The sequence below is a fragment of the Thermobia domestica genome, chromosome 6 (genome assembly GCF_964235325.1).
Source record: "Thermobia domestica chromosome 6, izTheDome1.hap1.1, whole genome shotgun sequence".
Lineage (NCBI taxonomy): Eukaryota > Metazoa > Arthropoda > Insecta > Zygentoma > Lepismatidae > Thermobia > Thermobia domestica.
The window spans coordinates 167,306,060-167,333,498 of NC_137459.1; the positions used below are offsets into that span (position 1 = coordinate 167,306,060).

The window sequence follows — 27,439 nt, forward strand, 5'->3', positions numbered from 1 at the left end:
ATGTTGGTCCTATTACGTTGAGTATCCTTTCTTGAATTAACATTCAAATCAATCGTTAGAAGAATGGCGTCAAGCGTTTCTATGGTTACCATCATGTGATCACCGGAACCCAATTGGCTCTGAACTGTGCAATCACTGACGCAGAAACCTGTTGTTGTTTACGTGACGTCACAAAGGGGCGGGAAATGGCTTGACATAAGATGCTTGGGTATCAACAAATACTACACCAGTCTGTTGTACACCTCAGGTGGTGTAAATTATAGCGTGTGTTCGGTAAAGGAAGTTCATTCACGTGTTACATTCTGATTTAAGAAATTGTTCAATTTACTTTCTCCAATGGAGCCTGCCAAGGCTAATAATTCCGGAGATGAGAAAGATGAAGAACAAGCGCAAGCTACAGAGATGCTATTGTAAGTATTTTTCTTACTTGTTTTATTCAGATGTTTTACGTGTACACGGAGAGAATAGCACAATATCTTTCACGTTTATTTCCACACTATAATGATGTTGAGAAAGTAGAGCGTTACAACAATATTCAGATACTTTTAACACGTCACGTCGTCTGCATCCGTAGTCCATTCAGATTTGCTGATCACGCTGCTGGGAAGAGAGGGGCAATTCTCTCGTGTAATGATAGTAGTCACTTGCACTCATAAGGTCTTAATACAAACATAATTATTGTGGTAGTTGAAATCAACATTCACAAACATACGTTTAATTATACGAGCTTCAGAGATGATAGGAAGTAGATACAAAACTTTAGCACTTCCTATGTCATATCGCGTACTTAACAACTCGTAAAATGGGAGGTTTTCGTGTTGGATTGTTATTGGCTTAAGAGCGGGAGACTAACTGACACCTGTTGGAATGCTTCGGGTTGTAAATATTAAAGTTAAGCTTATCATTGTGTGGAAATGCATTGAATTTATTACATGCAGAAATACTAATGGTATTTTCTCCTAATGGTCGCTGAATAAAAAGGCATATATATAGTCAGACGATCATATTTAATTTCTTTTTTACTTTAATTTTGATCTGGTAAAGGGACCACTTGATTCACACACACACACACACACACACACACACACACACACACACACACATATATATATATATATATATATATATATATATATATATATATATATATATATATATATATATATATATATATATATATAAGTTTTTATATGATCGTATATTCCATAAGTTATATGGGAATTTATTGAGAATTCAAATGTTCCTAAGATGCTGAAATAAGGATATATTTACTTTTTTTAAAAAAGAAATATTTCTAGTGATGATTCTTGTTTTTGTACATCCACGCCAATTTCTTTTTCTGTGCATACATTCATTTAATATTATATAAACATTTTTCTTTTCTTTGTGAGTAAAAAATTTCTTGTTTTTAGAAATAATTAATAAGCCTACCTCTGAATGAGAAGAGTTCTCTCGTAGCTATATGGTTAGCGTACGCGCCTTTGACATTGTAGATACACGTTCGATTACCGGCGGGAGCTTATATGGTTTCTAATCTAGTGGCGGATCTAGCGAGGCCAGGGGGGGGCTATGCCTACTGTTTTCTGAGTGATAAAAATAATTTAAGCCATAATGTAGACTATATATTTTTTAAAGTTTATAATAAACATGATGTGCCTTATGCAGAGTCGTTTTGACGTATGATTAGCGCCATATTAATGGCCTGACTACAGCAGAAAACACGTTAGTCGAACTTTTTAGTATGGCTCTAATCACGCGTCAGAACGACTCTGCATAAGACCCGATATACCCATTATAGTTCAGGTTTTGATTACCCCCAGTTTTTACCTTCTAGATCCGCCTCTGTTCGAATCCCATTCTAAGCTGAAGACCTATATCTCATATAACCTTGGTGCTGTATGAGATGCTAAATTAAAAAAAAAAAAAAAAAAAAATCCAACGTACCAATCTGAACGAGAATTTAATAATAATATTGTTTTTAAACTCAATGTTACTTCAACATTTTGCAGAGAAAGGTAAGTTAATTTGAGTAAGTTATACTTAATTTTTGAGCTGAACGATTAAAGTGCTTAGCTGTGTTTAGTGATGAGCGTAAGACTCTTGGTCTTGCAGTTTTTGAGAGTCTTGCATGCAAGACCAAGACCAACAAGGCAGGGTACCCAGGTGTAACACGCCGATTGTGATAAGATTGCACAGACATAAAGAACATCGAAAAAGAAGCGACACGTATTCTTTTTTTATATAATGAGAAGAACGATGAGATGGGTGTTGGAAACGAAAATGTGTGTAGGCAGTAGTAATACACACACAAAAAAATGCTACTATTACTGTTATGTTGTACGCGTAGTTTTGTAGTGATATAATGTTGTTACTCATGTGTGGTACTGATATTAATGTTGCTGTTTATCTCAAGTACGTGGACCACCTGCTATTATATTCTACTGAGCTATGAATTTTTGTCCCCATTATCCGATATATGCAACCCACTGCGCAGTACTGTCACGCTGGCTGCCTATACGAACGGCGTTTGCATCCTTCCTGCGTGATATCCCATCTTCAGACATTGAGATAAATCTGCGTCTCTTTCGCATACGGGCAGCATACACACCCAAAGCAAAACCACGTATTTTCTGTTTTCGTTTCTTCTTTCTTCCTGCTCCTTATCACCATTTTCGCTCATTTCCGTAACACATTGTGACAATGTTGTACACGTGAATGGTCCATTTTCGGATGTTCAGCTCTCTTCTCATGGGTGCATTCCACCTCATTGAATTGCGTTGACTATCGGTAGTATTTCGCAGATTTAAACTTTTCCGATATCTCTTCTCGTTCTCGCTATATTCCACATAATCTCATTTTGACCCATTTTTATGCCCCTATTTGACCCTTTCAATGTGCTTGTTGGCCGATATAAAAAAAAATACGTGTCACTTCTTCAATGTTCTTGATGTCTGTTCAATCTTATCACAATCGACGTGTTACACCTGGGTACCCTGCCTTGCAAGACCAGGAATCCCGTTGCAAGACCAAGACCAAGACCAAAATCTTACTTGCAAGACCAAGACCAAGACCAAGACCAAGACTCTTGCGCAAGTCTTGCACAAGTACCGGTACTACATGAATTTATTTAGAATGTAAAAAGGAAGGGAAAAATCATTACATCTTTCACTTGAATTTCTTGGCTTTAATAAAAATGCAGTTCGAGTGAATGTGTTCTCAGTAGATTATGCAATCAGTGTAAGTCAATCTGCCCCTGTAGTATACAGCTACAGTATGTCGTTTTCTTCGCGTTTTCTGTAGATATTGCTCATTTTCAAGAGACACAGGTGCCATCTAGCACCATGTGAGCTATTTTGGTGAACAAACAGCGTGTGCGTTGGCTTTCTCAGGTTTCTTTCGTTTTCTCAGACTTTCTTCATTCCACTATTTTAGTAATTCTCATCATCACTGTCTCGCTTAGCCTTGGTGCATAAACGTGGGACGTTAAACTAGATATTTCATTTCTTTTCAAAGCATATTAGTGGTGTTCTTTTTCCAAAACTAAAGAGAAATGTAGTATTGAACATCGGTAATTCCGTAAATCATAGGTGCCGACTACATAGGTATGGCCTTGGCTCCGAGACTCAAACAACCGTTGGAAATTTTTAATGTGTGCTCATAAGATTAATATTGAAATAACATTCTCATGACATTGACAAAAAAATTATTGCATGTGACCGGAAGTTTGATTTCATGGGAGGATGTTTATACTTTGAATAATTGTTTATCAATATAACTTTTAGCCTCCTTAGGTATACGGCACACCGAGGACATTATAACATTACACTACAACAGTAAATCTTAACTATATATAAAACTGCAAGAGTTGACATAAATTATTGAGCACTTCCTGTAGAGCTACAATGATTAAATTTGGCATGATTGTAGTTTTCCGGAACTAACCGACAGGAAAATTGCCAAAAGTGAATATTTTTAATTTTTAAGGGTCTAAAGAGAGGATGAAGAATTTCCGCATGTTATTTAAATGGTCCTTTTTTTTTTTTTTTTACTTATAATCTCATATTTTAGGTACTTAGAATTGGAATTAAAAAAAATTGAAATTCGGTATGCTTGTACGTTTTTGTTAGCGTTACCTAAGTGAATCATTAGGAAAAAAATAAGCGTAGTGTGGTTTTATGGAGAACTGAAAAATCTTTACCATGTTATTTATATGGGACGTCTTCTACACCCCCAAAATGTTTAGGCACTTTCGGCAGGGTTACAATCATGAAATTTAGCATGATTGTAGCCTTCCAGGACTAACCGACAGGAAAATTGCCAAAAGTGAATATTTTTAACTTTTTAGGGGTCTAAAGAGGGATGAAGAAATTCCCATGTTATTTAAATGGGCATTTTCTTGGGATACAAAATTTTATCTTCTAGACAGTTGAAATAGGGAAAAAAAACGATAGAATTGTGGGTTCAAGAGGTGCGAGTCCGTAGGCCCAGCAAAGACAGTGTGTGGGAGCGAAGGCCCGGGATGGGCAGATTCAGGAAATATGAAGAGCAAGTTCACGAAATTCACTGTTGATTCAAAGGCCAATTGATAAGAAATGCGAGGCCGTAGGCCAAGCGAACTCGGTGATCTGGGGGAAGAGCCCCCAACTAGCCAAAGGGTACTCTATATTATAAAATTGAAAGTGACTATGTTTGTGACTCCTAATCTCTCGAACTACCCGCTCGATCTCGACCAAATTTTCAACATAGATGAGGTTTAAGCCAGGGAGTGTTTTCATCGTTTTACTTTGACGATAAAACTTAGGGCAGTGGGAGGAGGCGAGTTATAAAATAATAAATAAAACTCAATCAAATTTTTAACATAGACGAGGTTCAAGCCTGGAATGTTATTTGTCAGTTCAGTTTGACGGAGCAACGTATGGGAGGAGGAGGGGGAGATACATAAAAATCAATATAAACAAAAGTGGCTAAATTTGAGACTTAATAGCTCTTGAACCACCCAACTGATCTTAATCAAATTTTTAACACCTCTGAGGTTCAGAACTGGAAAGGTATATATAAGAAGAGTTATATATATTCACTTTGATGGTAGAACCTAGGGAGGGAGATGTATATGTAAAAATAAATAAAACTTAATAACTCTTGAGACATCTGACTGATCTCGATCAAATTTTCGACATGGATGAAGTTCAGGCCTGGAACGATTTTTATCATTTTACTTTGGCGGTGCAACGTAGGGGAGGGGAAGGATATATATATATATATATATATATATATATATATATATATATATATGTGTGTGTGTGTGTGTGTGTGTGTGTGTGTGCAAAACATAAAAATATAAGTGACTTCATTACTCTTGAACCATCCGATCGATATCAATCGAATTTTCAACCTAGGTGAGGTTCGGACTTTAGGTGGGTTTTTTTTTTTTTGACATATTACTTTGACGGTAGAACTTAGAGTAGGAGGAGGGGAGGAGAATTGAACAAAAATAAATAAAACTTAATAACTCTCGATCTCGATTATATTTTCAGCATAGATGAGGTTCGGACCTGAGATCGTTTCTGTCACATCACTTTGACGGTGCAGCTTAGGAGAGGGGGAGGGGAGAGATATTTAAAAATGATCGAAAATGACCGATATTAGAGTGGAATCTATAGTATTGGGGGCTACTGAGATAAACAGTGACACTTCCGATGCTGTTTAAATCCAAGTTCAGCTCCATAGCTTGGCGGAGGGAAGAGGAGATATATAAAAATGATTGAAAATGACGAATATTACTAGTATTGTTGAATTCGTAGTCTTCGAGGTCTCTTGGTGAATACTGACATTCCAGATATCATTTACGACCAAATTCAGCCCGTAACTTGGGGGGAAGGGGGAAGATGCATAAAAGTGATCAAAAAATGACCAAATATTAGTGCCGAGTCCATACTTTTTGGAGTCGCTAAGGTGAACAATAATAATTCCGATCCTGTTTATATGCAAATTCAGCACCGCAACTTGAGGAGGGGGAGGAAGGAGATATATAAAAATTATCGAAAATGACTATTGTTAGCAATGTTGAATCCATGGTTTTCGAGATCATTGAGATGAACAGTGACACTTCCTATACCGTGCCTTGCAACATGGGGAGGAGGAGATATATAAATTTATTGAAAATGAACGATATTAGTGCTGAATCCATAGTTTTCGAGGTCTCTAAGATAAACAGTGACACTTCTGATGCCGTTTAAATCCAAATTCAGCCCTGCAACTTGGGGAGCAGGAGGCGAGAGAAATATAAAAATCACCAAAAATGATGGATATCAGAGAGCGTTTTAGTAATAGTAAAATGTGACTGACTAACGAAACATATTGTTACTTTTTTTTAAAAAAAATAACCCAATGAAGTGGGTAATTGATCCATATTCACAAATGAGACTGATTATATGCAGTTATTTCAAATAACTTGTAGTTTGATGCCGTTATCTTGCATTTCTAATATAGGTCAAAAGTATTTATAGAAATTTAGTTTACAAAAAAAGATATAGACAGTTGAGTCGTTTTCAGTTTTCACTCAAATTATTCTAAAATATTAAGACTTTTGATTATAATATTTATTATTTTATTTTTCTCTCTCTTTTTTGTGGTGAATATTGCTAAACATATCATTATCATCATCCTAGCTATTCTGACATTATTGGCAGGTTACTTGCTACAGCTGAGAAACTTCGATGTACGGTGGTCCTCAGCTAGTCTCTTAGTCTCAACGGGCAATATTCTGTTTTAATACTGTATCTTCCTTCAACAACAGTCTCCTTCACTCCTTCCCTCTCTTTCCTTCCACCATACCCTCTAGCACGACCTCTTCAGCCAATATCCCAACCAGTTCCTCTTTCTCCTCTTATCAATATCTAAAATTCTTCTTTCCCCCACCCCCTATTGCTAATATTTCTAACACCTCGTCATTCGTTTCCCGTTCAGTACAGCCAATTCTTTCCTTTTTTTTCCATGTTTACCTTTCGAAAGTCTGCAATTTTTTCATCGCTTTTGCATAATGTCGATGTATCTGCCCCATAGAGTACATATTGGAATCAGTAAAACAAAATCTCAGTATTTAATTGGAAGTTTGTTTAATACAAGAGTTAGTTAATCGTGGTTGAAAAGAAAAGTCTAACGCCTTTAGAGTGTAAAAATAATTTTGCAGCTCATGGTATCTCAATTATCTGTGCCGTCTTGATTTTCTTTCATGTGTGTTAGGGGTAGCCTCTCCAGTTTGGGAACCAGTGGAGAGTAGGATCTGTTAAAAAAAATGTAAAACAAATTAGGAAACCTTGTGATTTATCTTATAAGTAGTGAAGCGTGGACACCCATTAAAAGAATAAGTCATCGTCTATGTTGTACAATATCATCATACTTACACGAATGTAAACTATGTTACATTTAGAAACATACATTGTATTTCTGTTATTATTGACATATTGTAGAATTGTTTTATCCCTTATGTCCAGAGTAAAATTTACCTATGAAAAGTATAAGATCTTTTAAAAGCAAGACTTGCAAGACTCTTGCAAGCAAGACCAAGACCAAGACCAAGACCAAGACTGTGTGTGCAAGACCAAGACCAAGACGAAGACCAAGCGTTCCAATGCAAGACCAAGACCAAGATTGGATGTGCAAGACCAAGACCACCCCGGTCTTGGTCTTGGTCTTGCATTTGCTCATCCCTAGTTGTGTTGGCGTCTTGTTTACCACTTATTGTATAACTTGGAAACTGAAGAAGTCACTATTTTCGAACTCTTTCGACAATAACATTGGACATAAAGGACAAGGTATCTGTGATCAACAATGCCTTGAAGAATAATGGTCCCAAAACTTACTTCTAAAAGTAAGATACCTATCCACGCTGCTTTCTGTCATTGCTTTTATTCAACCCTACCGTGATCGCGGCCTACACAGCAGAACGCAGTAATCTCAAAGGGCAAAACTTTTGAAATATTTGTCATTTAAGTTATAAGAATATAAATTTCAATAATGGAATAATTGTGCATACCATTTCTAATTCAAAACTGTTGGAATTTTTAACCACCTTTGTCGTTGATAAATCCGTAATTCCACAGTGGGATCATCCAATATTTGCAAGGGGCTGAGCAGAGATGAGGTGGGTTGTGAGTCAACCGTACGTGACCCAGTGTGACTCACTATTTGTTGTAACCCATACACCATAAAACCTACTGCTGTAGCTATCGTTTGTTGTTAAAAAATGACTAACACTTAACTCACAAATAAACATGCTCCCTCACATTAGCATCCCCCAAAGTGCTTGGGTGCAATCCCTCCAAATTTACAATTCTCCCCAGTATCCAAAAATTAGTACAGGCGACCGAAGTTACTTGTGGAAAACCAAAATAGTTTGCTCTGTAAACTAAATTTTATTCAGTTTCGAAACTTTTTTTTTCATTGTAGACGTAGACTTGTAGCTACCTATCTGAATATTTGCTTTTCCTTGTGTTATTTGCAATACAAAAATACGCCTTCCCCAAAATGGGCGTAACATGCGCCTTATTATCCACCTATGGGCACACTTCGCCATCAATGAGCTTGATTCCGACGAGGGTAATTTTGTGATACCCAAATATACGTTATCTATCTAAGGTTGATCAGTATCTTCCTCAGAGTAATCACCTTGTACACCAATGCACCCGTCAAACGTTCCAACCAATACTGGAATACGTTCTGGAAGACATTTTGTGTAAGCGAGTCCATAACCTAGTGCGATTTGTGTTTGAAATGAAATATTTAAGTTTTACGTGCTACTTTTATGCCGGCTAGGCTAAAGGAAACTGTTATGATGGGAAATGTATGAAATGGTGGAATGGAGAAAGTGGTAGGAAACGGGAGAACCCCGAGAAAACCCACACACACGGTGTTTTTCCACCAGGATGCTCACTTGGCGCGAGCTGGGATCGAAACTAGGACTATTTGTGTTTGACTTTGATAACGGAATGCATGAAAATGGCGATTTTTCAGCTCTATTTCAGAGCTGGAATCTGGAGAGTAGGGCGGGTGCGGAAGTGATGATTGACAAATACTTTACGAAAGAGGAGTGTTTGGTGAAAGAGTGCATTGTTGTTGTGGAGAATTCAATTCTTCGTGTGCCACGGATTCGGTTTCTTTTGCATAATTATTTCTTGTTAAACGTTTTAAAACGTTGGAATAAAATTGTGTATATCTATGACGGCAGTGTTGATTTCATGGATTGTCACGGGAGACACTTATACCGGAGCGACGAATTTACCATCGTGGGCGAATTTCCGATCGTGCATCCAATGTAAGTTACTAATATTTTCGCAATACCCTTTAACGCGTTGAGTACTGAAATTACTCTCGTTGGAAATCTTCTGACATCATCGCTAATAAAGGATCTAGCCCGGGAGAGGGGAAAATTAGTGATTAACAATGCCATGAATGTCGAAAAATACAATGACCAAGGTCCTCTTTGGGGTGAGGCTCATTCTCATCTTCTTCAGTCGTGGAAATAATGGCTTTTCCATCTCGACTACTGCCACTTTGTCTCAGGATCATATCCGTAGACCTCAGACTCTAACCAGTAATGATCCTGGACGTAAACAATGAAGCATCCTCGGCACACTCCAGGAGGTATTGATACAGTTCGACGTGATGTTCCTTGTGTTTGGGAATTATCAATCGGGGTACACACTTGAGGGAGACTTGTCTCATGTTAAATTCCGACATTAGGATTGCCTCCAGTGACCCTTACAACACAACAGCAATATCTGCTATCTTCTTGATCGTCCTTTGACGATACCGTACTCATACACAAGCTCCGAAATTCGTTTCACATTTTCGGAGGTGATGGTTGTGGTTGATCGTCCAAACCGTTCACTGTCTTCAAAGGACGTCCTTTCACCTTCGCAATATCTGTACCACTCGAAACATTGAGAACGACTCATTGTATCAACACTAAAATTTTGCCGCAGCATGTTCACAGTTCCTATTTTTGATTTGCTCAGTTTAACTCAGCTTCACATTTCCTTGTTATTCCAACTTTTTGTCCATGATATTATTGGAGACGGTCAGTCACACGCACTCACAAAACTCCACCAGAACAACGATGTTTCTTATTCTGCCTTATCAAGATTGAAGATGAGTAAAACTGCTAGAGAACGTCATGCTGCCATCTCTTGGCGCGATACAAAATTAATTAGGAAGCATTTGACAGAGTCTTGTACATACATGTAACTTATCTGTGATAACGTAGTTCGTAAGGTGTCTGCGTGCCAACTACACGGCACGGGTTCGATCTCTGCTGGTTACATTTTTTTAGAATATACTCTTGTTTCCATGAGGATCTGAGATTCACCCAACTTCTTTAAAATGGGTATTTTTGCTTATCACTTCAACATCACTACACTACTACATCACTTACATACCCTACTCTCTGTTCGGCCTCTACTCTCTCTCGGTTCGATATAATGGTGCCCACGAAGGCAATGATATCACAAAATCAATATATTTACTTTTGAGCAATAAAAGAGAGGAAATTATCGTGATTGTGAGTAAAACCGAATTTAAGATTTAAACAGATTTGCACATTTCATGGCTCCTACAAAAAAGTGATTTATGGATGTACGTCCATTTGTTCAACTGTTCCTCTCCTGTAAATGTGTTTACAGTCTAGACGTTGTAGCGTTCAACGTATCGCCACGAAATTTTAAACTTAAGTTTCTTTCGTAAGATTCTCCAGGGTGAGTTTCGATTTTTTTTTCTACCACAAAAATTAAGAGTGGTTTACTAAAGGATAAAAGTAAACAAAAAAAAACAACAACAACAACAACAACAACAAAAATATTTTTTTGCAAAACAAATCGCCCCCAGAAAGTAGAAAGGTGCTAAGCACCATTTTCCTTGATTTCCAACTAAGTGCATAATATGATCTACCCATTTCATGTTTAATGTTGTGCAGAAAGGAGACAAGTGGCAGGAGATAATATGAAAGGTCTGCAGTGGAAACTGAATTCTAGAAGAAAGAATCGGAATTAATTAGTGTTTCATTCTTTTTTATTCAGCCCCTGAGAAATTTGCATTTGGCGCTTGGCGCTTAGCACCTTTCTGCTTTCTGGGAGTGATATCTAACGGTTTTGTTTATATTTCATATATCAACATTTCATTAACAACCACATATTGTGGTATAAATTGTTCCTTTGGGGGAAAAATAAGAAGAAGTATTTTGCTCTTGGGGTGAGGTTTCTTCAGACAAGACTCTCAAAACGACTCAAGTTATTATTTTTTTTTTCATATCTAATAAGTAAATACTACATTTATAAGCTGAAAATCTATTATAAGTAATTTGTTCTGAAAAGAATCACAACGGGTAACTCACTTTTGGGGGTGAGTTTTTCGCGAACGATTGTCTCAAAAACAACTCAGGCAATTTTGTTCATTACAATATATATGCAGGTTGTTAATGAACCATACCGACAAACTGCAAGAGGTGATTCGTCACACCGAAATAAGAAAAAAGGTTCATATAGACCTGTGGGGAAAAGTGCATAATTTCAGAGCTAGGGTTGTCCAAAGTCGCGAAAAAGCCAAATTTGAAGAGGCCCTATTTCGAATTCGAGAAACTGTGTGGTGGTCTTTATCAGCGTAAAGGAAGTCACGTATACGCAATCCAAAACTGCATATTTCATTAATGTTCGGTGGGTGTACAGAGTATTCCATGCAGGGTAAAATTCCCAGACATGCCATCAACCGAATTTTGAGATATGCTCTGACTTGATGGTTGGTCCAAAGTAGGTAAACGATAAGCCTTGATAGCAGTGAACACGTAATCCTTTGGCGCAATATCGGAAGTCTTAAGGATCGTCAGCAACACGGTCTCACGTACTCGGGAAAACGCATGCTGCGATGTTTTATTTCACGCTTATAAGTGAAGAAAACGTGAAATATACCGTGACAAAATACATCACATCACACGTTATTATGAACACAAAAAAACATGGAGCTACCGGCTTCTAATACTTCCGACTTCCCTCCAAAGCACTGGATGTCCATTGTTGCCAAGGGTTACCTCCTGCCTACTTCGGGCCCTCTTTGAAATCAGGAGTCTGAAAACTCTATTGAGAACATATCTGAGAATTACACTCTGTAGGGTATACCCTCTACACCTATTGACAATTGATGAAATATGCATTTTTGGATTGTGTATGCGTGACTTCCTTTACGCTGATAAGAACCGCCATCCACAGTTTCTGGAATTCGAAACAGGGAATATTGAAATTTAGCTTTTTCGAGATTTTGGACATTTCTAGCTCTGAAATATATACACTTTTCGCCATAGGTCCATATGAACTTTTTCTCTTAATTTGATATGCGGAATCACCTCTTACAGTTTGTCGGTATAGTTCATTAACACCCTGTATATACCACTGACTGACTCACTGATTCATTTATAAACAGCTTCATACCTATTAAGCGCAGAACCTTGTCCCTAGAGCCTAGACTTTACATAAGACGGACTTTTTTGAAATGCATCTATTAAATACCAAAAGGGGATAATAGGCCTGAATGATTTTTTTTCCGTTCGCCAGTTCTCTAAAATTATTAAGCGCAGAATCTTGAAATTTTGTATAAATGTTCTCTCTAAACTCTAGGCTCTGTATATGACTAGATCATCTCTTTCGCAAAATGTGGCCCCTAAGAGAGAATAAGGAGGCTTGAATTGTTTCTTGCCATTGGACAGATCTGCAAAACTTAAGTGTAAAACCTTGAAAAAGTTATATAATTGTTTTTCCTTGGACTCTAAGCTCTAGGTAAGGTTATGTTTTAAATGGAACCCTAAGAGAGGATAAAGGGCTTGAATCACGTTCTGCCGTGAGCCAGATCTCCGACACTACTATGCATAGAATATTTATAATTCGTACAAATGTTTTTCTTGCACTTTAAGCTGCAGATAAGACAGTATTTTGTGAAATAAGGTTCCTAAGGGAAAATAAGAAAGAATAAGAGGCATTCAATAATATTTACTGTCCGTCAGATCTCTAGAAGTATTAGGCGTAGAATCTCTAAATTTTGCATAAATGTTTTCCTCATATTCTAGACTGTAGATCAGGCGAGATTTCTTGAATTACAGTTACTAAGAGGAATTTAATGATATTTAACCATTCGCCAGATTTCACAAACTATTAAACGTAGAACATTTAAATTTTGACACGATTGAGTGCAGAACACAAAATTGGTGTATGAGCCATTCACGTGCGTTCAGTATCGAAGACGAAGAGCAGTAAGACGCAGGGAGAGGGACAAATTAAAAGCATTGTCCGCGGCATCACGTGGGGGCATATGTTAGTATATATATATATATATATATATATATATATATATATATATATATATATATATACTAACATATGCCCCCACGTGATGCCGCGGATCTATATAGTAAGTCACAAGTGGTAGTTTGGTATTAAAGGTGTTCAAAAATGGCACTCACGTACTACAGATCACTATTCTAGAAGTGAGAGCAAAGCGATATATATAATTATATACCTTTCAGGTCCTCGTTTGGAGACGTAAAATACACTACGTGGCAACGTCGCAGATAAAGAATCACAGAAAACATATACTAATCCTTCAAATAGTTACACCGATTCCTTCCAGATGGCACTTAAAGTCGATAGACGTTGACACTATTCTAGCATCAGTTATTGTTATTAGCATAGCAATCGATGTAATTGCTTGATGGATTCGTAGAACAATGCTAATGGTTCCAAGTTAATCTGCGACGCTGCCACATGTTGAAATTTTGATTCCCCATAGCAGCTGAAGGAGGCTCCGGAGAGTATACCATTATGTAATATTTTCGCTTCATTTTGACCTGAACAATAGGGCTCTGTTGTCCGTGGGCGCCATTTTTAGAACACCTGATATATATATATATATATATATATATATATATATATATATATATATATATATATATATATATATATATATAATTTTAAATCTATGGGTGATAAACATAAACGAAAATAAATGAACACTAGAATAGGCTTATATTTAGCAGTTTTGATGCTTTTGTTCTGAGATCAAGTGATCAAGTGAGGAGCTTATTTTCTGAATAGAAAACACTTTATTATCCAGTTATTTTCTAAATTGATCTTTGCACGGTGTCCTAGTAGTGAAGGGCTTCCTTCTGGTGCGTGGGGTTCCTGGTTCGATCCCCGGCCAAGTAAACTTGCAATGGACAACATCATGTCCGTGGGTTTTCTCCGAGTGCTTCCATTTCCTCCCACTTTCTCATTCCATCGATTCTTCAATCATCACCCACTTGCCTTAATCATTGCCTTTCTTAGCCTGAAGGACATAATTGTGGGGCGTTAAACTGAATGACCTTTAACAGTTTTTCAATCTTTACAATGAAATGTTCCACAATTGCTAATTTTACGGTAGAAGTGGATAAATTCCTCTTTTATAGACGACTAACTTTAGATTGTGATTTCTACCAAAAACCTTCCCATTTGAATAAAGCCTGTCGCGTAAGACAGTGCCACATAGTACGCGAAGCCCCTAGGACGTCCCATTTTGATCCCAATTATCCCATATAGTTTCTGGAATTATAGGGACAATGAGTAGATATCCCGTGAATGTCCTGCATGGGACGTCCTAAAGGATTTCCACGTAGAATGTTCACAGGACAACCCGCAGGGGACAGGAAATCCCAGGGAAATCCCACGCCTTACGTATCTAGGACCACATTATCCCACGATTTACCAGTAGGTATAGACATACCTTTGAGGTTACGTTGAATATTCCGTTTTCCGGGATATTAGCGGACATCTGGATATCTGCGGAGGTCCTATAGTTGTCCCGGCAGCAAATTCGGATGATCCCGGAATGTCCTGTTGTCCATTGCGGATCAGTGTCGGACTTCCCGTTGATGTCCGTGTACTATGTGGGTGTTCATCCCATAGATTCAGAAACCATTAAATGTCAATTTAGGAACGAAATATAAATGAAATTGTTCCGTTTTGAAAATTAGCCCCTCAAGTTTATGCGTTTCTTTGTATGAAAGAGGAGCGAAATAGAAAATATTTTATTTTTGTTACACGAGATGACTTAAATAATAACCTAGACATGTTGGAATATAGTTTTACTTAAGTCGCCAATAGTTTTCACGTTTTAGTCAAGTACCGGTATATGACACTGTTACTACCATTTCTGTTCTCTGTGAGGATATTGTTCAACGTACTCAAGGGAAAGAAGTCCTTATTTTGTTTAACTCTGAAACAGTGATGATACAAGAATTGTTATTTGTATACTTTTCATATTTCTTGATCAAACCGAGTTTCGTAAAAAAAAAAAAGTCACATAGGCACGTTTCCTTATTAAAGAATATGTTACACTCGAGACGAAGGAAACATTATAAAAACACAATTGAATCTTTCTTGTTAAAAAGGCGTATGTGCAATGAAAAAAAGTTGTCGAGAAATGACAAAAACTGTTTCCTTACGAGATGGTTTGGTTTATGAAAAAATGAAAAATGCCTTATATTCATAACACGTTTCAAGAAACACACATGCTTTTAACACAAATTGCTACATTTACCTCTGAAGTACTTTTTTTTTTTTTTTTTTTTTTTTTTTTTTTAGAAAAAAGTTAGAATCGTGAAAAATGTTACATATGCCCTTTTAAACAGAAGCAGATTCAATTGATATTATTCAGTAATTACTATTCATAAAGTATTATTCCATGATGAAGGACTTATTAAATCAGTAAAAATATTGAAAAATTCAACTATTACCAACTATGTGAATACCAAAGCAGAAATTATGCAAAGAAGCTATGTTCATGAATTATAACGATGACTTTGATATTAAGTTTTGGGTAATTTTCTTTTAAATAATATGTGATCTCTCCATAATGTCGAGTATTATGATAAAATTTCTCCCACTACTTTGCCATCATATTTGAAAAACGAAGCTCAGTGTGCTTAGGTCATTAGAAATGAGTAAATGGTGAATTATGCTTTTATCAAAATTTAAGTTTTGTTCCGCCACAGCGATATCATGCTTGCAATTCTGAAAGGCACGGAAGGATCACTCAAATATATTGGACTGTTAAACATTTTATGACGATTTCGATATCTTTTGCAGTTTGATTGTCAGAAATTTGCAAACGTTAGACAGGAAAGAAGTAATGTTTTGTGTGTTTATAATTTCATATAAGTGCATCTTGCCGAAGTAAAAACGAAACAATAGATCAAAACCATTTTTCTGCAAGAATATTTTGGTATCGAAAATTGTAACGATAAGCCTTGTTTTGCAAACAATTCAACGTCTTAAGACAACATATCATGACTATCCACAACATTGTGCCGAAACTTGAAATAGTTCAAATTTACTAGTACTTCCGGTTTCAGTGTTGATTTCTGTAGAGCGAAAAACAATAAATGCTATCAAGGTGCGGTTTTGTGCAATCGATTTGGCGTCCCAAGAATATATTTCACTTCCTCCGTTGAAGCTGTATTCAAACCGTAAGTGGAGCTCCTCCGTGGCTAAGCGGTTAGCGTACGCGCCTTTGGCGTGGGAGACCCGGGTTCGATTCCCGGCGGGAGCTCATGTGGTTCGGATTCCACGTTAATCAGTAGGTCCACGTCTCATATAGCCTCGCTGCTGAACGGGACGTTAAACTCAAACTCAACTCAACTCAACTCAAACTGTAAGTGGTTAAAATTACCGCCATGGGACAAAATAGATGATGACAAACCATTTTCTGGAAACGATTCAGGGTTTCAAGAGTACGTACTATTACGACCCAGAACAATCTACTCAAAGCGGAAGGAGTTGAAATTTATTGTAACTTCCGGTTTCAATACTGATTTCCATAGAGGAAAAACTATAAGAGATTTCAATATGCATTTTTTTTTTTTTTTTTTTTGCAATCAATCCAGCTTCCCAAGAATAGATCATATTTCCTCCATTTATCATCTATTCATTCCGAAAGTTGTTCAAATTAACAATTTCTAGTTTCAGTCTGTATCACTACAGAACGAAAACAGCAAGCATACCAAATAATGACTTCCTCATAAGGATTCAGCGCTAAGGAACAGTTTCTATTTTTGATCTTATTAATTTAATAGAAACAGTAGTTAGTTATAGATGTACTACTTCAGATTTGAGTATTGATTTCCTATAGTTTGGAAGTCTACCCTAGTTTCACACTGTGAAACGAAACTCTTTGGTTACTAACAAGGATTATTAATATTGCCATTTGAAATTCGCATCCTTATGCCTTGCATAATTTATTTATCTTTCTCAGAAAAATAGAGTTTAAAGTGTGATGGCTTCCCAGATACATAAACAGATGATAAATATTATTTCATTTGTTCTTTCTTTTGTTTGAGGGGGGTGTTCTTCAATTGTTCGTGAGTAGATATTTGTCATAATATATAGAATTCTAATAATATATACATAATCATAGGCGGAGCTCATCCGTGGCTATGTGGTTACCGTACGCGCCTTTGGCGTGGGAGAGCGGATTCGATTTCCGGCGGGAGCTCATGTCGTTCGGATTCCACGTTAATCAGGTCCACGTCTCATACAGCCTCACTGCTGAACGGAACAAACTCAAAATCAACTCGTGGGCACGAGTTAACAACATATATGAAGCTTTAATAACAGAATAACTTATTAAAGCTGTGGATAGTAGTGTGAGTTGCTACACATAAGAAATTACGAAACGAATTTTAGACTAACTTAGCATCTCTCGCTTTTGTTGCTGGTTTTAGTGCTGGTTAAGTGTTTTTAGTTATTGACATGGTTTAGGAGGAAATCTTCATTCTTACCCTTCCCAGTTACGCTCATGTCAACCTGTGTTTTACAGTAGTACTAGTTAGTTTAACTGCCCCCCAAAAATCCCGTTACGCGTTGATGTTTCTAACGTATTGTACGACTTTGTGGGGCATCCGATACTAGTGCTGTTCAGCACGTATTTGGTGTTCAAGGTTATACTGCTATAATCACGGCACATTAACTGTGTAATGACAAGACATGTTAAGTAACATCTTTGTATTTAAGTATTCATGAATATAAGCATAGCTTTTCTGTTTAAAGTAGCTGATATACTATATGTGTATATTATATATAGTCTATATACTGATATAACTAAAAAACACAACAAAGCATCTGTCTCTCCCGTAGTTGAAAGAAAACTGGCCTAAAACGTGTTCTGTGTCATGGGCAATCAAATTCCTTTCGCTTTCGTATAAACCTATCTCACTTGATTGTCGCAGGTACTCTGTGGTAATTGCATTAGTTATCGCAGTAGGACTATACTTTTGGTTTGTTTGTAACTTTATGGAGTGAGAACAAAATTTTGCACTTTAGTTTTCATGTCTTGCGAGTAAACTCATATTACGATACACTTCTTTACTGCTTGATATAGGGCTAACTAATGAGTACAGTGCGCTGATGATTTTTTTTCTCTTAGTTATAACGAATCTTTAAAACCGCAAAGGAATCAAATCCAATTACAAGTTGTAAAAAAAGAGGCATAAATTACGGTACGCTTAAAATATTTAAGTTTTTTTTACGTCCCACTATTATACCTCATATGCTAAAGAGATAGTGACGATAAAGTAGTAGCACCTATTATTACCGATATACTTTTTTAAAGGCAGTAATTAATTCATTACTGTGAAGGATGCACACAAGATGAGTCGAGATTTAAGGCTGTCTCGACTAATGTCCCGCCTCGAAAATAGAGGTTTCTCTCGACTCGTGTCTTGTTTCCAAAGGTTCTGTCTCGACTCTTCTCGAATTTCAAGACAAGACGTCTCGTTTCCGAGTCGAAACTAAAATAATATGAGATGAAACACATATCAAAAATTTAGTATCAGAAATTGGTAACATTCTGATCATCATGTATCAACTCTCACAAATTATGACGGAGGGAAGTGACAATTGGATAATTCAAGAACGATGAATGGATAATCGACGAAGGAATATTTTTTCTGTCTTTTTCAGCTGCCCAAATTTGAAATCAACATGTTTTTAGTCTTATGAAATGTTTATAGTTGGTTGCTTCTTAGTTGCGCCCCATTTTTTCCCACATTTTTTTTTCAAAATATCGAAAAAGTGAAAAAAAGATAATCCTACAATTTGTCTTTATAATTATTTATTACTTAGAAAACCTCACTTGCTGGAATAGATTTCTTTACTTCAACGTCCCACGATGATGTTCCGAGACTCAGGAGATGGTAATGATGATGATGAACGAAATAGTGGGTAAAGAAAGTGAGAAGAAACGGGAAAACACCAAGAATATCCATACACAGGGTGTTGGTCTACCACAAAGCCCATTTGGATCGATATTCGATCGAACCAGGGAGCCCACCACCAGAGGTTCGCTCTCGACCACTGAGCCATCACCACCACGAAGTAGTATGTGTTATCAATATGTTCCCCATTTGAAAAGAACAAGTCTTCAATTCAGGTATGATTTTATTGGTTTAGATGAGGAACTAAGCAAGAAATAAGGCCAATAATATCATTGGTTAGTTTAGTAATATGTATTCACTAGAAATATGTGCCATCTAGGAGGCTGTTCTGTAGATAGTTCACAAATAAATTAAAATTTTATTATTTCACTTTGAACTACTTTGAAAAATGGGGATAGAACTGATGCGTTTAAAGTTCAAGAATGTACCACTGGGATCGAACACGAGACCCCGTACACCAAGGTTAAAGGTGTGAAAGTAACATCACTCGTTTGATATTTCAGGAAAATGTAATTTATAACTTGAGAATAGACAGATACAAGAACTAACTTGTTGTGGGAGCATTTCGAACCTAGGGAACGTCAGGCAACGTAGCAATATTATACAGGGAACTGAGTTAAGAAGTTTGGGTTCTAGAAAAAAAAAAAAACACTGAAAACTTAGAGATAGAGAAGGATGGAAACAACATTGCACTGAAGAAGGGATAATAATGTATGGCCAAAGAATTAAGAAGGAAAGTCAAGAAAGTCAGTGAATATTAAAAAAATGTAAGTGCAATAGCTAGAAGAATTTAAAATGATAGGGTAGTTTAAATACAATTTTGAAGAGTTAAATTCAATGGAACTGGAAGGGATCAAGATAGAACAACTAAGATGATATAGAAACTAAGAATATAAATGATTTTAATGACCGATAACCATTTTGAGGCAGATAAAAAGGATACGTAGTTAAGTTGTGTGACAGCAAGAACGAACTATACATTTTAGACTTTAAAAAGGAAAGTAAAGTAAACAAGAATGCCAAAAGATTTGCGATAGCAAGGGATAGGTTCGAATGAATGTAGCAAAATGAAGAGTAAAGAGGCAGTTTAATGTATTAATAGTATAAGATAAGAAATAGAAACGATAAATATTAGGAATTTGTAACAAAATGAGAAAAGAGTCATCATAAAATTTGTTAGAAAGACTTAAGATCATATTAGCTAAAAGGCTGATGCAAAATGTGAAAACTAGGAAACTATTAGCTTCAAATCAGACTCAGGTAAAATTCAGCTTCGAAAAGGAAAGGAAATATTATATGGACGAAGAAGTGATAAGTTAAAGGAAAATATGTTTACTATCAAGCAATATTAGAAGTCCTGGTCTAAATGAAATGAAATCTTTTGGTTTTACGTCCCACGTTTATGCCGGCTAGGCTAAAGGAGATGGTGATTATGAGAAATGAATCTAGTGGTGGAATGAAGAAAGTGGGAGAAACAGGAGAACCCCGAGAAAACCCACGTACACGGTGTTTTTCTGGTCTAAAACAACTCGCTAACTCTCATTTTCTAGTTCTTAACAAAACTGATGGTGTTCAACATAGGCAGGTTTCACTGTATTATGAAAGAGTATTTTCCTTAATAAAATGCGTAGAGACAAAAGCTTTTGAAACGCATTGAACAATTAGCACAGTTTAATGTGGTTGTGACAGCTTCTGAAAATTTAGAATTGATTACAAAATAACAAGTTAATTTTCTTAGGTCAATATAAAGCATGCCTGCCAGAAGAAAACAAAATCATCTGAACTTCGATATGAAAAAAAAAAAGATAGAAAATACCAGCGATCAGATTAGCACAGTAAATGAAATACTGCTTCTGACAAGACCTGAATTTCTGGAAACAAGAAATGACTTAATCCATCCATCTCCCAGCAATGCAAGGAATTGTTATCAAGTGAATAAGGACAAAAATTTATCTATATAGAAACGTTACAGACATTAGGAAACTGCAAATGTGTGTATGACACATCCTTTAAATACATGCTTACTTATTTGAGGGAGTGGAGAAGGCGTGAAAAATGATACTGAGTGTGTGACGGAAGAAGTTGATAACCTATTTAAGTGACGTTAATATTTCTTTGTAGTCAGCATTTATCAGTAAGTCGTTCAGCTTTTGTTTGAGAAGATGTAGCATCACTAGGTCTTTCAGCAAACTATGACTCTAGAGTGTAATGAGGATGTCATACGAGTACTATCTTATAGTATCTACTGAAGTATAAATAACTATCTTATAGTATTTTATCTATGTAAAATATTCATATATCCATGTCATAATGTATCATGTACAAGAAATGTTTTATTATACATAAATTTATCTCCCCATAACTCGCTGCAACATATCAAAATCTCAAACTTGCTGGGGAAGGGAATAGTTCAGAACACGGGCGATGACTACGTGGGTGCACAACGGCTCCGGCACTCACACAAATAATCTTGTGGGTGCACCGCACCCACAAGATTTTTAGTTTGGACCCAAGTTTGAACCCATTTCTCTTGCGTTTAAGTCGGCTGTGTTACCGACTGAGCTAGGGCTTCTCCAACTTATTCTTATAGTACCGCCATATTTTACCTTACCATAGCACAGCCCTTTATGACAGTGTTCATAAAAGATTTTACCTAAAAATAAATGAATCAAACATCGATACTTCCCTGTAAACATATAAGATAACACGTCCCACCACTGCTCCCATATAAATTTTGGAAACTCGGCGCCGTTGGTTCAGAAAATATTATTTAGAACTATTGCTCTCATGGGAACGGAAAGAGAATAACAGTTCTAAATTTCTACAGACTACGAATTGCTCATTCTGAGAACTTATGAACTACAGTTTATCACTATTTTTATAATAAAACTAGATAACTTGATAGAAGATTACCAATATATTTGAAGTAATTACTATCATGTACCACAACACAATTTTTAGTTTTAATTAAATGGAGTGGGATGGAGATTAAAGTTTGTTTTCGAAAGGTTAATTATTAAATTTTGGTATTCCCTACCATTCTAAAGTAACAAATAATGGCAGTAATTGGTTACAAAGCAGATAATTGTTTCTGAGTGAATATTTCTCTCGAAATAATTTTAAAAATTATTTCAAGGTTTTTGAGATATTTGAGATAGGACGAGACTTTTCACGAACCGTCTCGATAAAAAATTCGAGTCGATCTAGACATTTCTCTCCCCTTGTCTCGAATTCTACAAAGAGTATCTCGTCTTATAATTGCAAATCACTAATGACGTTCCATTATAATTCACCATTATACTTGTTCGTTTCCCTTATCCTACTTATATTGTCCATTACAGTGGTTTATTCTATTTTGTATCGCATTTCTAACGTTATTTACGGTTAGAAAATTTGGCCTTCGTATTTATATCCGGTGTACCTCCCACTGTCTCTCGCTGTCTTTTTTTCTCGTTTATTGCCATTGTGTGCCCATGACATGCAATTCGAATCCTCCCTACAATGTTAACTGTTTTCTGTAGGTTATTCAATACGCAGACCGATTTTGCAGACGTGTACTGTTGTTTATTTCGCTTTTATACTTCAGCTGACATTGACACTTAAAAAAAAAAAAAAAAAAAAAAACATTTCATACATTGTATTAACATTTAACCGAGCAATACATTTATAAAGGGCCAAATTTAATTCATTATTTTGTTTTGGAATAATATATTGGGTAATAGTGCAGAAAAGCGAGTCTATTTTTGCGATTTCGAAAGAAAGCTATTAGAACTTTTTTTTTTTTTTTTTTTTTTTTTTTACTCATTAAATCGACATGTAAACGGCTTTTATTGGTGCAAAGCATTTAACACCTCACAGTTTATATGTTTAAAAAGTATTATTTTTCACTGTAATAAAACCATCCTTTTACTTATAATACTAATGTTACAAGATAAAATAATATATTCGTTTACTGTATATATACTGTATTTGCTAAGTGAAACTGTATATATGAATTCTGTTAGGTTGTATAATAAACTTCTTATGTATTTGAAAAATATGACAAATGTAATTGTTTTTCGTAAGAAGTTGCTTAACCTACTGGTTGTAAAATGTTACTGTTCTACCACAGAATTTTTAGAATCTTTGAGTGGGGAGATGGTAATATATACATTTGGGGAAGCTGTAGTTCGTTGTGATTGCTTAACATAGAGTAAATGTCACTTTTTTATAATCTGTTGGATACCTCATATTAGAGTATGTATTCCAGTTAGAGACTATGTTGCTATTTATTTCTGCTACTTAACAAGAGTTTTATATATATATATATATATATATATATATATATATATATATATATATATATATATATATATATATATATATATATATATATATGTTATATATGTATGTATTTGAATTTGACAATCGTAATGCTTGCATGAGAATTCATCCTATCTTGTAAGCTATCTCGAAAGGAAATAGGCTAATAAATAATAACAATAAAAGTTACTTTATTGCATGTGGACATACGTTCATACTGCATCATTCCATTTTCATATACCGTAAGACAAGGTTACTTTGTACCTCAGGGGTAACTTTGTACAAAATATGAAAAGAGTGCACAGTCCTCTGTCGGTAAAACCATGAACTGTAGGGATGGTACCGAGACTGAGACGGACTTTTATATACCGAGACGAGATCGAGACGGACTTTTACATACCAAGACGAGACCGAGACAGATCTCTATAAATCGAGACGAGACCGAAACGAGACCTTGGTCAGTCTCGAAAGTCTCGGTCTCGCCTCGAATATTAACAGCTATTTTGCCTTTACTCAAAATTTGTTTCGCTGCTGTGTGAGATAATATGGGAACGGTTGACTGATGTACAGTGGCGTATTTAGGGGGTAGGTGTCGGGCTCAAGCCCCTCCCGAAATAAATTTGTGATCATTAACAAAATCCACTGCTGTTGTATATAATCTTCTCTCTCTGTGTGTTTCTCTGTCTGTCTGTCTGTCTGTCTGTCTGTCTGTCTCTCTCTCTCTCTCTCTCTCTCTCTCTCTCTATATATATATATATATATATATATATATATATATATATATATATATATACACAGCCGCGTATCCAGGGTATGATCAAGGGAGGGGCTAAACCATATTTTGCCTCTTTATCCAGTGTAAAGCAGAATTGAAGTTCATTTTATGCAGTGTATACCTGAGCGTTAAGGGGGGATATGGCCCCTATAGCCCTTCCCTTGGATCCACGCATATATATATATATATATATATATATATATATATATATATATATATATATATATATATATATACAGGGTGGGCCATTTTAATTAATCCACGGAAATATCTGAAAAATGATAAAACATAGAAGAAATGTTTCAAGTACATGTTATATACTGCTAAGGGAGAAACCCAATTCCGCCAAAAGTACCCCTCCTCGCCCCCCGTAAATGGGGGTAACGGGGGGTAACTTTGAAATGTTAAATGGGAATATGGGTCGAGTAATACCTCGTTCGAAAGGTCTTGGAAAACTAAGTAACGCTGTACCAAAAGATGCTCCATATTGTGCACCGGTTTCAAAATGGCCGCCATAATATGGTTCGGAAACTCCAGTACCCGTAGTGTGAAAACCATGGAAGGTAAATGAATGGAACAAAATTGAAATACGTAAATATCATAGGGCATATCGAACGGTGTGGTGTCTGTGATTCCAGTGGCCTCCCTAAAGGGGTCTTGGGGGCTAACTTCAAAATTTCAAATAGTAACATGAGCCGACTGGTACCTCGTTCGATAAATCTTGCAAAATCTAACATATTGCAGGAGAAAACGATTGATGTGAAATGGCAGTGTTCTCAAAAGGCCGCCGAAACATTGTATCCGTGTCAGAGAAAATGTTTAGTACCCGTAGTATGAAAGCGATTTGAGATAAATCAACAAAAGAAAAACTGGAGTAGCTAACTGACGTAAGGCACATCGAGAGGTGTTGTCGGGGTGACTCCAAGAGCCAACTGAAAGGTATCCAGGGCCAACTTGAAAATTTCAAATAGCAGCTTGAAGCGAGTAACATCACGTTACATAGACAAATTAATATCAAACAGCTTCTGCAAGAAAATTTTCGACATGAGACACCGTTTTCAAAATGATCGCAAAGACATGGTGACTGTGTCTAAGAAAACGTCTAGTGCCCATAGTATGAATACGGTTAGACATAAATGAAAATAACGAAAATTAAATAGGAAAACCACGGAGGCGTTCCAAGGCTCGAGAATAATACAATAGAGATAAAAATATTAGAGTAAAATTGCCATAATGTACCGGTATAGAGAGAAATCCAAGTCCTGCAAAATAATCTCTCCCTGCGCTCTGTATGTGAGTGGGGTGGAAAGTAAAGTGAAAGTTCAAACGAGAACTCTACTTTAATTCGTAAATTAAGGCTAACCTTACAAATAGGTATGGTGTGGTTGAAACATTTGTTTGTAAGGATGACGCTGTAGTGACTAAAAAAAGAGAAATTTTTAGGTAATGCGTGCTGGTTATTCAGAAAGCATTTCGGGGATATACGTACACACCGTTTCGTCCCTCAAGCTCACAATATGACATGAATGCTAATAGTTAATCAAAATGTAACTGTGGCCATCCGCGTTAACTTAGTGCACCAATTCTCTATGCATGAAGTCTGCCTTCCAAATAGCATTGGGTAGGTCAAGCGTACGCCCGAACCGTTGTCCGGTCAGACATTGAAATTTTGAAGTTAGCCCACAAGACCCCTTCAGGGAGGCCACTGGGATCACAGGGATTACATCATTCGATATGCCCTATGATATTTACGTATTTCAATTTTGTTCCATTCATTTACCTTCCATGGTTTTCATACTACGGGTACCGGTACTGGAGTTTCCGAACCATATCATGGCGGCCATTTTGAAACTGGTGCACAATATGAAACATCTTTTGATACAGCGTTACTTAGTTTTCCAAGACCTTTCGAACGAGGTATTACTCGACCCATGTTCCCATTTAACATTTCAAAGTTACCCCCCGTTCCCCTCATTTACGGGGGGCGGGGAGGGGTACTTTTGGCGAAATTGGTTTTCCCCCTTAGCAATATATAACGTATACTTCAAAAATTTCTTCTATGTTTTATCATTTTTCAGATATTTCCGTGGATTAATTAAAATGGCCCACCCTGTATATATATATATATGTATATATATATATATATATATTTAAAATACTGAAAATTTGTACCATGTTGTGTGAAATATTGAAGGGCAAATTCTTCTAAATACTCTACAATACCACTAGATAAACAAGCAGTGTTGCCAACGCAAAACAAAGTTGTATTTTCTCAAATTGCACTATGTAATGTATTCCTTATTTATAATTTAGATATTAAATAAAACCACAATACCACATACATTATTGAGTCTAACAAAGGACAATACAGTATCACCAACATCAACATTTTAGAGATCTATAATAACTCAAATGGCCTAGAGGGTGCAATGCTCATCATTTGTATCTTAGCGTCAAATACTATGATCATGGTATAATGTATTTCGAATGAATGAAGAATCAAAGTTACAAGAAATGAAAAATTTAACTTTTTCTAAAGACTTCAATTCGAAAACGTGCTGACATATCTCGTATCATCATGTAGATGCTTCCAAAAGACTTAAGTGATCATAATATCATTTACAACAATTGTTATTTCAAACCGTTTCAGAGATACCATACACATGGATAGTGATTGTTGTACTGCTTAAAATAACGTATTTGTGTTAAATTTTTATAATGATTATTGCTTTAGTTTGCTTCTATAACATTACAACAACAGTTTTTAGTGATTTTAATTACAAGTCGGAGTTCCATTATTTTAAGTAGTGTTGCCGACTTAAATAAATTGCTAAATATTATTCTAAATATAGTGCAAATAACGTAGCTAAACTGCAAAATGTTTTAAAATTGCTCGTAATTTGTTTTACGGTGCAAGAATGTTTTCATAAGACGATGCTTTTCGTAGTCTGTATAATGTTAATATTAATATCAAAGTTTTGGTTTCAGCAATACATGTAAATGCAAATTGTAACTGAAATTAAATGTAACTGATAACTTTTCAGTAACAATAGTTGTTCCCCTAAGCCTTAAACGTG

General features: G+C 36.1%; 1 protein-coding gene across 1 annotated transcript in view; it reads left to right on the plus strand.

Moving 5' to 3' along the window:
- Window positions 1-243: 243 nt before the first annotated feature.
- Window positions 244-27,439, plus strand: part of LOC145688308 (excitatory amino acid transporter 3-like) — an 885,785-nt gene continuing 858,589 nt past the window's right edge. The window contains exon 1 of the mRNA XM_081762339.1: window positions 244-410. Coding sequence (XP_081618465.1) covers window positions 337-410 — 74 coding nt within the window. The 5' untranslated portion in view covers window positions 244-336. The remainder of the gene's footprint in view (window positions 411-27,439) is intronic.